Here is a 13,929-nt window from a genome sequence, read left to right as displayed (position 1 = left end):
AAGTGTCTAGATGGACACACTAGTGTGTTCTAGTGACTAGAATGTCACGGGCTTTAGGGGGTCTTTTGAACACGTTTGAAATGGGGGGCTTGAAGAGAAGTTTTAGTTTGAGCCAAAACTTAAACCTCTCTTCAATTCTCCCCCAAACTGATCTATAAGATTTTCCGGAAATTAAAATGTATGTATTGAAAAACACGGGCAATGGTGCCCTAGGAAATGGCCTGGGGTTAAGGCTCTGATCATGCGCAGTGTCCCCAAAAAATTTAAAACTTGGGAAATGATTTGATGGAAAGGGTTTTAATTTTTTTCATTTGTGGAAAAAACTATAATATAAAATGCTTGATGCGGGAATAGAATTTCATGGAAAATATTTACATTTTAATATTGCATGTTCCAATATAAGTGCTTTGAATTTTGGTTTCATGTTTGTTTTTGTGTGTGTGTCTCTCTCTCTCTCTCTCTCTCTCTCTCTCTCTCTCTCTCTCTCTCTCTCTCTCTCTCTCTTCCTCTCTTCATAGGCTCTTCATGAGGCGATGATGAGCATGCTGTGGTGTTCGGGGAAAGGGGATGTTATCGATGACTGGTGTCGGTGTGATTCCAGCGCTTTCGGCACAGACGGACTGCCCACCTGCGCCCCACTTCCCCAACCTATGTTAGTAACTTACAATATTACCTTTCTCCAAAAATGATGGATGGTATATCCATAATTTTACTGGCAGAACTCTATATCATGCTGCAATGGTCTCAAGTCATGTGCCATCGGGATGCTATTCTACACAGAATTGTATTGCCACCAAATATTTCAGCCATGGATGGATTACTGAATGGATTACTGGCTTGTTACATGTTTGGGCCCAGGGGCCCATTGTCTTAGGTCAATGATTATAGCAGCCATGGATTTATTTCTGCTGCCCAGTTTGGGAATGCTCATCAATGAAATGAGCTGCTGCATTAATTGGTTGGCATGAAAACCTGTACACATGGGTCTCAATGCTACATAGCTGCAGATAACTGCTTCAGCATAAGCCAAGTCAGACATCAGGGGATAAATGCCTATATTTTATGTTGACAGAAGTGTTTGTTGTTTCTTATTGGGTTGCAGTTTTAGCGGAACACAAGGGATAATGTTTACTGTCAATCACAGTATTAAGACCCATTTGCTGACAGCTTCTTTCACTCAGTAGCATGGTTTTGCATCTCTGTCACTCTGTTGCCAGGCTGAAACTGTCTTACACCTACGAGCCCAGCAGCTCATTGGTCATCATGGAGTGGAACCACACCGAGCCACCAATCGGCGTGCGGATTGTTGATTACCTTATTAGCCAGGAGAAGGTGACAGAGAGGACCGACCACTCCAAAGTTGAGACAGGTACGTCGGCCCAGAACTGCCCACATCAAGAGTTTGGCCATCGATGATAAAGGACCAGCAGTTGGAAAATTGGAAAATAGACCTATGTTGCCAGGCAAGCAGTGATGCCAGATTTAGTAGCGGTTAGTGAAAAAATGTTTCACAAATATACGTATTCTTGACTTCTTAGTTATGCTTCATCCACTTACTGGAACTTGAAATAAGATGTTGTTTGTGCGTTGTTCAGTTTGTGTTTCTAACATTCACTGAACCAGCAAGTGGGACTGTTGATGTTTTGGATGTGTACCAATTTCAGATGGGTAATGACTTAGTCAGTTGGCCTCACTTTGTATGGGCAGCTGTTGGCCAGTGTTCATTATTTATGCTGGCTCAAACCATAAACCTGCCAATTTGTCAGCACCATGTGGCAACATGAGCCTAATTTGTTTCATCTCGTCTACCACTTGGAAAAAAGCTCAAAATCTCCCCTTATGTTGCTGTCGTCATAGAAAAAGTTGGAAGTCTAACTTATCAGAATGTCATGTTTTATCATAAGAGTGTTCCCTGCAATTTGGAAGACTTGTCCTACAAAAGTAATCTTTAACATTAACTTAACAATACCACTTTAAAACAGGTGTATTTTATATAGTTTTACATACATGCCCAGGTTTACACATCACTCCATTTGTTATAGGCCTAATTCAGTTGTAGTTTTTAAGGCCTCCACAAGATGGAGTACACCAGTAATAATAATAATGGAGAACTGAAGTATTTATTTAGAGTATTTAGTTTGTTGATTACACTGAATTCTGATTACTGGACTGATTTCATAAAATAGGCATTGTTATATAATGTACCACTGTAATTGCTTTCAGTGTTGCAAAAAATGTCTTGCCATTTGTCATAATGGTAATGACAAAGTAGCCATATGAATGTATGATATTAATTAACATCTGTTTCTTACAGTAATTGACAACATAAACTGTAAACAAACTTAAGTTATTTGCCTTTAAGTGTTTTCAAAGGGTTTTGTATTTTTCTCACAGTTTCATCCATATGGATTCAGTGATTTGCTTATTAAGGTATATTTTCCCCACGTTTTCACTAAAAGGAGGAAATCATATAAGCAACCACAGGAGCAGCAGTAGTGTGTGTAGTTCTGTCATCCATAACAGAGCGCACAGCTTATTTGGCTGGATCTATATGAGAGGAAGCTGGTAAAACAGGGGCAGTTTATTTTAGCAGTAATGACCCGATCCATAATGGAGACTGTTACAGTTCCCTGTGAGTACCGAAGTTTGTTGTAGCTTAATGAGAGAATAAACTGTATTAGTCAGAACAGTGAGGATCATTAATCAATGCAACTGATTCAGACAGGAGAGGAAAGCAGGTGGGCATTTTCTTTGTTAGTGTTGTTATAGTGAATAAGAGCTATAGGTTCAGCAGTAATGCTCTCTTTTTTTTTTTAGCTGTGAGGGATTTTATATTCTTTTGTACCATAAGTGAATGCATGTATTTAAGTCAGTATTTCAAAGCTCCAGCTGCAGACTAAAAAATATTTACCACTCATTTATATCTACAAGGAAGGATATGTGCTGTGTAAACTGCTCTGTTTATATCCACTCTCATATTGCAAGCAGTGTATGTATTTCAGAGATTGGTGATGCAAAAGCAAGTACCTAAACCATAATTAGAGGGCATTTTAAAAAAGTATAAAGTGAAAAGTATGTGGACTGCCTGCTCTACAGCCAGGTTCTAAAGTATTGTGGAAATCTTCCAGAAGAGTGGGGGCTTTTTAGCAGCAAAAGGCCCACGGAATGGCTCAGAGAGATCATATACACTAAGAGTTACCATAAAACACCAAAAGTTTTGTGAGCATTTTCATGGAAGCTCAGTTTTAATGTTAAATTACGTTTTGATTAGTCTATATCCATGACTATCCACTTCTGGGATTGCTCCGTTGCCGCCAAAAATGTCGCCGTATGTCCTTTTTCGGCCGGATGTCCGTTACCTTACACTTTCTTTGTGTTGGAATTTTAAACTCCGGCTGATTTATGAGGACTATGAATAACTGCTCCTCAGATCTCTGCAGGGTAAATCCAGACAGGTAGCTAGACTGAGCTTGATCTGTCCAATCTGAGTTTTCTGTTGCACGACTAAAATAACCTTTGAACGTACACGTGTTCCACCAAAACAAGTTCCTTCCCGAGGCTATTTTGCAGTGACACCGTGGCTTTGTGCAGCGCTTAGTGTCACCCATGACGATTGTGATTGGTTTAAAGAAATGGCAATAAAGCAGAGCATGTTTTTCTCCCTTCCCGGAATGCTGTGTGGACTTGCCAGACCCTCTTTCGCAGCGCTGTGGAGGAAGGTCTGTCAATGTCAGACAATGTTTTGATACATCATTAGGTTTATCAGGCTGTGCCAAGTGGCAACATACGTTTTGCCTACATTTGCCGTCATAATATGAGTCACAATGCAATGGACAGGTGTTTCAGTTGTAAAGTCCTGAATTGTAAAGCAAATCTTTAGACTCGATCTTCTGCCAAGACAACAATACACAGTTGGCTGTTTATTGCGACTGAAACACAAAATGTAATAGTTAATACATATTGTTGGATATTCCCCCATTTGAGTTATTGTATTATGTTTTCTTTGGAGGTATTTTAGAAAAGAAAGCCTGGATTTTAGTGTATAAGGTGTGTACTGCTTTACAATGCGGAAGCACATTCCCACAATTCCAGATCCAGCAGTTTTTTTGAGAAAAAAATAAATAAAATCCAATATCATTATGACACCGAATGGCTGGGTTGACCTTCTTTGGGACACTAGGGCACAAACGTTGCTTGGCCACTGCTCATTGTGTACAGTATTCCTATTCTGGAATATTAACATAAATGCATGTCAACTTTGTGGTTATTTGATCAAACACAAGTTTTAATGTAGCAGTGCAGTATCATCTTGGAACTAGGTTTTCACACAGGGACTCTCTTCAGGGCTGGGTGTCATCATGACCAACCTACATGCACTTATTACATCAGCTAATGCTGTGCTATAGTAGTACACATTCCTGTATTTGTGAAGAAAATTACAATTGATTGTGGCATGAAACCTGGGGCTTTTGTGGCCCCTGGAGATTTGAGGCCCAGGGCCAGTTACTCACTTCACCAGGGTGGTAATCCAGCTTTACTGTCAATAAGCTTATGTTGGAGTAAATAAATGGAAAGTTCACCATCAGTGGAAACTCTGTGATAATGTATAGTGATGGCGGGAGGACAACTGCAACTTTAATGCAGGGGAGCACTTTGACAAACAACAATGACATATCACTTAAATGGCGAATGTGACCTTTCAGTTTCTGTTTTGGAATTTTGGAGCATAATTTCTTCCTGTGCCCTTTGAACAAATCACCCATGTCAGCTCAGCATTACCACTGTGTTCCATAGCCTAACAAAACAAATTTTTGTCCCATCCCCTAATCTGTGCTGTCAGAGCGATAAACAGAGAAGATGAAAACAGTGGATGCTCAAGTATCCGGCATGACTTTCTGTGGTTGGGAGAACATTTTGGGGCTGCAGTGCCGATATAATGTTTACTTACACTTAAAGTTCAAATAAAGTTCTTATCGGGCCACAAAGTCAATCTTTCAGGCTTCGCAATAGTACTTTGGTACAACATCAAAGTTTACAGTTTTTGGAAAGACTTAATCATGGTCAGACATATTGAAAGAAACATCATTTCTTTGTTACGCAACAGGAACCGCTCTAATCTCAAGTACAGATTAAGTCATTATGGCTAAAAAAAAAAATTCAAAAAACCTGCTGATGTCTCTTTGTTGTCATCAGTTAGTGGTTGATACAGAGATATATAAGAAATAGTGAGGAATATTCCAATCAGATAAACAAAAAGTCTTGTATCTAACAAGATACTGTAACTACCATGGAACTTGTGGCAGTGTTTTCATGGAAATTAGCATTGATACTGGGCAAGAAACAACTGTGGCACAGGAATATTCCACTCAGTGGATTGTTTCTGTCTTTCTGAGCTTTTCCAGTTTACTGATTCTGTTGCACTCTAAATAAGACAATGCGTGTTTCCATGGTGTCATGCACGTTAGCCATCCTCATTAAACTAATGGAGGTTACTTTCAAGGATAATTTCTTCAAATTTTCCAGCTAGTTCCATAACTAATCACTGGCTCTTTTTAGGCCCTTAAAGGATGGCATAGATATTATGCTACGTTCTGACTGGAAAAACAGACTCCAGTCTCTTCATTAATTGCTTCAAAACAAACTCACAGACAACCCACTTGCCTGGAAGGTGTAATTCATCACTGGAAAATTGAAGCAGAGGATGAATTTATCAGACTCTACTTGCTTGTTGCCTAAAGCCCCATTTTGTTCATTCTCCTCTGCAAGAAATGCATGGCATTGCACTGTTAAGAAAGCTGAGTTTACAACTCTAGTTATGCTTCCTTAGCAGTCTTTGGGTGTAAAGTTGTCATATATATATACTATGCACTTCAGTGCCTACCTTAGGATGTTTGCTGCTACTTTTAGTCTAGTGTGTTTAAATTTTTTTTTACATAAGGTTGGCACGTTTGTGAAATTCTCATTTCAAAGTACTCTGGGCCTTATTTGTGATAATACATCTTTTGTATAATATTTATAGAATTGAGAAACTAAAAAAGCCCCCACTTGGGTTTATAAATGCCAAACATTAGCTAGAACCATTCTAAAATAATGCAACCATGCTTTGTTATGGGCCCAAAAAGGTTTTAGTCTTTTGATTTGATTAACACTCCTCAACATCTCTTTCTTCTAAATATCTAAATGCTGTTTTCTACCCAACAAAAACATCCCCATGTTACGATATTATCAAACATTGTTGGGCTCAGTCATTCTCTACTATTTTATGATGCTGGACAATTTTTTTTCTGATGAAGTTAGAGATTAGCATCTGGTCCAATAAGGACAAAAGACCTGTATCTTTCTGCTGCAGCACATTAATGCTGGCGATGAATCAAGTCCACCCTGAATTGCAAAAGACCACATCATTTCAGGGCTGTTCAAAGTGCCGGGCAGCTGTTTTGACTTTATGACCATACGGAGATATTTGTTGTGCTGTTATTTGCAGTGTAGGGAGAATCCAGCATCCAAGTTTCTTCCCTTTGAAAGAAGTTAAAGTACATCAAAGCTTCTCTAATGAGAAATAACATTTAATGTGTGGAAATATCAATGCTTATTCTCTTGACTGTAAAACTACTATGAAACTACTATCATAGGATCGTAGGATCAGACTACACAAATTCAGCCCGATTCTGACCCGACAGACACGTCGCAGACAAACGTTCAAAGTCGTGTGTCTTTACCTCTTAATTATCAAAGATCTGCGATCTAACGTCTGGGATGCTTCAAGACCACCACGCAGAAAGCCTTGTGCGACATGTGACAAGGAAGAGAGAGCGCTCTCTGGCCCAATCCCAAAGTCCAGACTCACAGACTCACGGACTTTGGTGCGCGTTCTCGTGAAATTCGTAAGGGCTTAGGGTTGTCTCAATGTCGAATTTCAAAGGGCGTGAGGGTTTGAGTACACACTTACCGAGCCCTTTCCGTGAGTCTGCATCGATGCAGACTTCACCAAAGGGAATTACCCACAGTTCAAAGCGTTGTGACGTTTACCGCGGAGACCATAGGGAAATCCGGAAATTACAAAGGTAAACAACGGCACGACACACAACCAGGGAACACAGACCAACCTGTTTTCCAGCTCGTAAAACAAGAGTTTGAAAAAATGTGGAATCAGGCAGCTGTCTCCTGTGCCTTGGCCGTGTGGAAAGCAACAAACTTAAAATGAAAATTCCCAAACCGGCAAGTGTCAGCAACATCTTTGTTATTAAACGTCGCCAAGGTAACATGTGATCTCGTGAAGTGCTGTCCCAATCCCATTTATACCTATCTGAGCCCATGTAACCTCACACACTCACTCACTTAGCACCTGAGATCAATTAAGTCTGTGAGTCTTTAGTCCTTAGTCCTCAGGGCTCACTTTGGGATTGGGCCTCTGCCTCTTTGGCGCACATATGTAAACATGGCGAAAAGAAGGAGAGACGCTACTGCTGCTGTCTGGTGGAGGAAAGGCACAAACAGTGCCAATATAGGCTTTTTCACGGCAGGGATCGCCCCGCTTCCCAGCATTGCACGCTACAATATGATATGATACACTTTATTGTCCCCTGGGGGGAATTCATTTTGGGCACAATGATGCTGCATACATTACAAATAGTGAATAGTAATCTACAATCAGGGGGCTCCCGGATTTCAAAACAGACCACAATGGCGGCTTGTTTGGAAATAAGACAAATAAGCTACGCAGTTGATTAATCTGTATTTATTTCAGATCAACAACAGTCAGCTTAAAAGATTTTCGTGAGTTTTTGAGAGGCTGCTGCTCCACCAAAGCGTCGACCTATGAACTTGCACGTGATCTTCACGACATCGGTCTGGGGGCTGGTCGGTGTCATGCTCGTAGTGTTGCCACTCCTCTTTCCAAGACAGCAAGACTGTTTGGCAATATGTCTGTCTAGTCTGACATAGTGACTGTCGTGAAAGACAAAAAAAATTGTGTGGTCTGATCCTGGTATTAGACAAAGTGAACCTTTTAGGCCACCAGAGTGCAGGGCTCGCTAACAAAGTTGGCACATGATATACAGGTAGCAGTTTGGCATGTACGGGAGAGACGGCGGAACAGTGGAACATGCTGTAAACACAACATTGACATGTTAACATTTCCTACATACAGTATGTGCTTATTTAGTCCATTGTTAATATATATATATTGATTAGTGCAGCTTAAATATTAGAATGTTTCCATCTTACTGGCAGTTGGTAATAATCAGTGCAAATGTGAAGTAGGAGGAAGAAGGTGAAGGTTTTATAATTTTAATAATTTATACTTTTTATTGATCCCCAGTGGGGAAATTACAATGTATACTCTGTTAGAACACACTATACATGCACAAATGGAGAGATGTCAGACTGAGTGGGCTGCAACTGCTGGACAGGTGCCCTGAGTGGTTTGGGGGGGGGGGGGTTCAGTGCCTTGCTCAAGAGCACCTTGGCAGTGCTCCAGCTACCAGTCCACACTCTACGTACTTTGGTCCTTACAAGGATTTGAACCAGCGACCCTCCGGTCCCAACCCAAGTCCCTATGGATTGAGCTACAGTCACCCCCTTTGTTAGTGTCAGAGAGTACAAGGCTGTGCTGGAAGCAGTATGTACCAGTGCAGACCATGTACCAAACTCAGAAGAAAAGATCTATTCAATTTTGGCCAGCACTAATGTGCATGATGAATATAGTTCTATAGGCCTAAATCACAAAGTATAGCTGCAAATGAAAATAGTTCCTTGATATAGATGGGGGATGATGGAGAGATACTGTAGATGTGGCCCTCTTTATGCAAATCAAAGTTTGCTGACATTTCCACCCACTGGAAGAGAATCTAAACACAAAACGTTCTCCAAAAGAGCAATGAGTGAACGCTGCGTCCAGAGAGAGCTAGACTTGCAAATATATTTGAACCTGTCACCTCCTTTATGTCCGCCAGACACCAAGAAGATATCGCATAGGTCAGAGGATTACAGAGTTAACCGAGATCACATTCCGTAACTTCTGGGTGTAAAAGTTTTTCAAAACTTTTAACAGCTCCCTCTTGGTGCCATTTGGACTCTCCGATGTGCGAAATTGCCTGGCGCAGCTCTAATTACACTGAGTGAAAGATATCCAGCTCTAGTTTGTGTGTCTCAGCTGCATTAAAGGGAGACAGAAAAACATATAATGGAGGAGAGTTCCCTATGCATCTCGTGTTTTGCAGATGATTGATTACTTTGGAGATGACACTATGATGTGAAAACACAGGCAAAGGTGGCTGCTTGGATGTTATGTTGAGTTACGAGAAGGGGAGCAAAAGACCACCGAGGAGCCAGGGAAAGAGGGAAGGAAACAGAAAGACAGGAGCGAGGTTGAAAAAGATGGAAAGATCTGGAAAGCTTGGCTGTACAGTGTGTTTTTGATTTCAGCCGTCAGTCTTCTGTCATCTTGGAGAAACAGTCTCACATGAGCTGATGTATAATTCTCGAACAAATCTCCCCTTGGCTGCCTCTCTCCCCCTCTCTTTGCTTTTTCTTCACCACTCCCTCGTCTTTTTCTTTCATCTCCTGTTCCTCCTATCCATCGCTTTTCTTCCCCTAAAATTCTTATCTACTCTTTTTTAATCTTTTTCTGACCACCTCATTTCTATGTTATTTATTCAAGGTTGGCCCCTTCTCTGGCCTCCTTTACTAAAGGCATCAAGACGGGGTCAACATGGGTCATACAGCATTTGTTGGATGAAAAAGCCTACAGTTGAAATGTTTTCAGGCTACCATTTAAAGTACACTATATAGCGCTGACGAGGAGCTTTAAGGCCATTAAAGTAGTTTTCCTAACAACTTTCTTATGACAAAGAAATAGTGAAACCCCCAGCTCCATGGATTTATGGCATCATGTTTTACAGGATAATAAATTAGGAGTTATGATGGATGTATTGCAGTATCTCATGCACCATCTTTAATGATACTTTAACGGCCATTGGTACAACTGCGTAATGTGGTTAACATACAGTGGTGTGAAAGTGTTTGCCCCCTTCCTGATTTCTTATTTTTTTGCACGTTTGTCACACTTAAATGTTTCAGATCATCAAACAAATTTAAATATAAGACAAAGATAACACAAGTAAACACAAAATGCAGTTACTAAATGAAGGTTTTTATTATTAAGGGGGAAAAAAAATCCAAACCTACATGGCCCTGTGTAAAAAAAAGTGTTTGCCCCCCCCCCCCCCCCTGTTAAAACATAACATGGAACAGTGGTGAACCTTCCCAGGAGTGGCCGGCCAACCAAAATTACCCCAAGATCGCAGCGACGACTCATCCAAGACAAAAGACCCCACAACAACATCCAAAGAACTGCAGGCCTCACTTGCTTCAGTTAAGGTCAGTGTTCATGACTCCACCGTAAGAAAGAGATTGGGCAAAAATGGCCTGCATGGCAGAGTTCCAAGACGGAAAACACTGCTGAGCAAAAAGAACATTAAGTCTTGTCTCATTTTTGCCAGAAAACATCTTGATAATCCCCAAGACTTTTGGGAAAATACTCTGTGGATTGACAAGACAAAAGTTGAACTTTTTGGAAGGTGTGTTTCCCATTACAGTACATCTGGTGTAAAAAGAACATCATACCAACAGTAAAATATGGTGGTGGTAGTGTGATGGTCTGGGGCTGTTTTGCTGCTTCAGGACCTGGAGGACTTGCTGTGATAAATGGAACCATGAATTCTGCTGTCTACCAAACAATCCTGAAGGAGAATGTCTGGCTTGATTACAGTTGTTGCTGCTAAGGGTGGCCCAATCAGTTATTAGGTTTAGGGGGCAATCACTTTTTCACACAGTGCCATAGGTTTGGATTTTGTTTTCCCTTAATAATAACAACCTTCATTTAAAAACTGCATTTTGTGTTTACTTGTGTTAACTTTGACTAATATTTAAATTTGTTTGATGATCTGAAACATTTAAGTGTGACAACACAAAAAAAATAAGAAATCAGGAAGGGGGCAAACCCTTTTTCACACCACTGTAGATCAAGTGGAATCCCCTCCCTAGACATGTGACAAGGGAAATCCATCAACAAGAATATATGGACTTGTTCTCTACAATTGCGGACATACAGTTTCTCAGTAGAAGATATTTCAATAAATAAATGTATTTTTTCAGCTTACTATGGTTCTGGTGGTTAGAATGAGGGATTCTCTGGATTTTAAAACTGTATAACTTCAATGAATGATATCAACTTTCCCAAACTTTTAAGTGAATTTGCTATTCATTTATTTTTTATTTATTTATGTATTTGACAGGGACAGTGCGTATTAATAAACATTGTTGTAAATATGCCAGAATTAGCCAAAAGGCTAGTTTTAATTTGTAGTCCCTGGCCAGATGTTACAACAGACTCCCTAAAAAGTAAAAGAACAAAACAAGGAAAGGTAAAGATGAAACACAATTATTGAAACAGGTGACATGGTACATTAGAAAATAATGACGTTAATGATATTGCAGCTAAAAATCTGAATGACAGCAGTGAATCTGCTATGTTTAAATAATTTATTTTTTATTTTATATTCTCTCTCGTGCTCTCTCTCTCCAGTTTTTTTATCTAACTTTTTTCTTTTTTTTTTAAATAGAGACAGTGAAAAGAGCACAATGTCATACAATCCGGTCCAAATGTACAATTGTGTAAATGTAATGAATAAGTACAGTAGATAGACGTTGTTCTACATCCAGAGATAGTTTGTTTTTCCTGTTACTTCTTTATATTTCCCTACTCCTCTACCCCCCAAATTTGTGTTTGATGCTACTTCAATATCTGAAATATGACTTATTCCCCGAATTTAATCCCCAAATGGGTTGCATGATAAATTCCAGAAGGACAGTAAAAACAGAGCATCCATTTACGGGAAAAGATCTGAACAGACACTACAGATCATCTGTGAAAGAAGCACAAAAAAAAGACCAAATATCTGCCCTTTACTTTCTCTGCAGGTTCATCAGAAACAGATGTCGGAATATGCCCCCATTTTCTACAAAACATGCTTAAAGCTGTGTTGTTTATACGCTGAACATATTGTTGTTGATGGCTGCACGGTTGCATTTAAGTTTTTTTAATCTTGTTTGTGGTTATGAAATGTGAGATAAGTCTACATACATACAGCTGATGATTATAGCATCCTGGACTCGGCTAGATCTGGAGCTGACAACAGCTTGTTTGTGCAGTAATCGCTCCCTTAACAAGCTTCAGGCACACAAGGTGAGATCATAGTGTAAGCGCACACATACACACACGCATTTGCACGGTCCCCAACAGATGTGTGGAAGCTTCATGAATAGGAAGTCTGCTTTAAGTCAGGGCACCACTCGGTTGGACCAGTCTCGCTGTGAAAACAAACATCCCCTGAGCTGGGAGCAATCCGATGATGTAACAGCTTTGATCACCCAGCGAGGGCAAGGTTTGCTCAAGGGTCAGTGGAACACGGATTCCAATCAATAAACACATTACTCACCTATCTACATCACACACACATGCATATGCACAGACACCAAGGGTGACTGGAATATGATTGTTTCAGCCCAAACCTAAAGCAGGCTGAGCTTCCTCTTAGCACCAGTCACTTCCTCTGTGCTGCCACTACTTGACCCTTCCCACCTGCTTTCTATTTACTGCAGTGAGCGCAGCACTTCATCTTGAGCAATCCAAAGTCACCCCCTTCATTTCTGCATAGCTGGGTGTTAACACAGTAAGTGTAATTTCCACCCATAGATGACATTTGAACCCCAACCACTTTCCCCTGGTTTTCTGAGTCCAGGTTACAGAGGAAGCAACAGCCCAGAAGTCCCTTTAACTCGCTACATAGATAGACATTTATTGATCCTTTTGGAAATTCGTCTTGCACCATACAGCTCATCAGATAGACAGACAGACAACAGACCCCCCCCCGCACAACAACAATACACAGTCCCAAATATCTCCACATTATAAGATAGTAAAGTGCAGTGTCGTTAGCACCAGTGGGCTATCAATAGTAAGGTGCAACATCATCAGTTTTAATATTATACCAAAGTGCAGTATTATCACACAGAAAGGATCAAGTTATTTTCCCTAACTTATTCAGTAGTGCAATGCTGGTAGGAATGAATGACTTGCGAGCCTGGTTGGTTTGTAAGGACGGCACCCTATATCTTCTGCCTGATGGCAGCACCTCATACGCCTGAAATAGGGGATATAGTCATTGCTTGTCCTTTCCTCACTACCCTGGATTCGCAGATCGTGGTCAGAGAAATTAACTGATGTCCAGCAATCTTGCTGGCCATGTTAACTATGCTGTGTAATTTGTTTTTGTTTGTAGCTCCACCTGGGGAATCCCAAGGCATTCTCAGGCTAGATGAAATATGTTATCCCTCAAGAATGTCCTGGGTTTGCCCCCAAGTTCCCTTCTAGATTGATGTATTCAATAATATATAATGCATCCGAATCAGAAGCCTAGACCACCTTAGCTGGCTTTTTTCAATGCACAGGTGGAGTGGTTCTATGCTTGCCCACAATATGTGCTCCTTACCTAGTCTCTAAGTGTGCACTGTGAAGGAAACATTTTTATGCTTGTACCCATGTCTATATATGTATAGACAATATACTGCCAGCATCTTACCGTCATTCAAGATCAGAACCACAAGATTGGAAAACACCACCACTTTACAGACTACCATGGCCTCAGACTTGGAGGTGCTGACCCTCCCAAATACTGCCATGTCCCGAGCCACCCCTACTATGCAGGAAAATCCTACAAAGGTAGGACTTAAGCATCCTCTGGACAGGGGCCCCGGCTCACCCTTACTGCACATTGAGGTTAATCAAGTCTAGCAGCTTCCCCAACCATCTGTTCCAACTACCCACAGGTGGTCATCAGTTGACAGCTCTGCATTCTTTTACTTGAG

At 40.6% G+C, this 13,929-nt stretch overlaps 1 protein-coding gene across 1 annotated transcript in view; it reads left to right on the top strand.

Annotated features, from left to right (window-relative positions):
• The window catches only part of astn1 (astrotactin 1), a 402,453-nt gene that overhangs the window by 354,947 nt on the left and 33,577 nt on the right, over positions 1–13,929 (top strand). Inside the window, exons 19-20 of the mRNA XM_078264989.1 lie at positions 519–652; positions 1,218–1,369. Coding sequence (XP_078121115.1) covers positions 519–652; positions 1,218–1,369 — 286 coding nt within the window. The remainder of the gene's footprint in view (positions 1–518; positions 653–1,217; positions 1,370–13,929) is intronic.

This window comes from Sander vitreus, chromosome 12, assembly GCF_031162955.1.
Source record: "Sander vitreus isolate 19-12246 chromosome 12, sanVit1, whole genome shotgun sequence".
Taxonomy (NCBI): domain Eukaryota; kingdom Metazoa; phylum Chordata; class Actinopteri; order Perciformes; family Percidae; genus Sander; species Sander vitreus.
The sequence above is the reverse complement of the archived record's forward strand: the minus strand, read 5'-3'. Positions and strand labels throughout refer to the sequence as shown.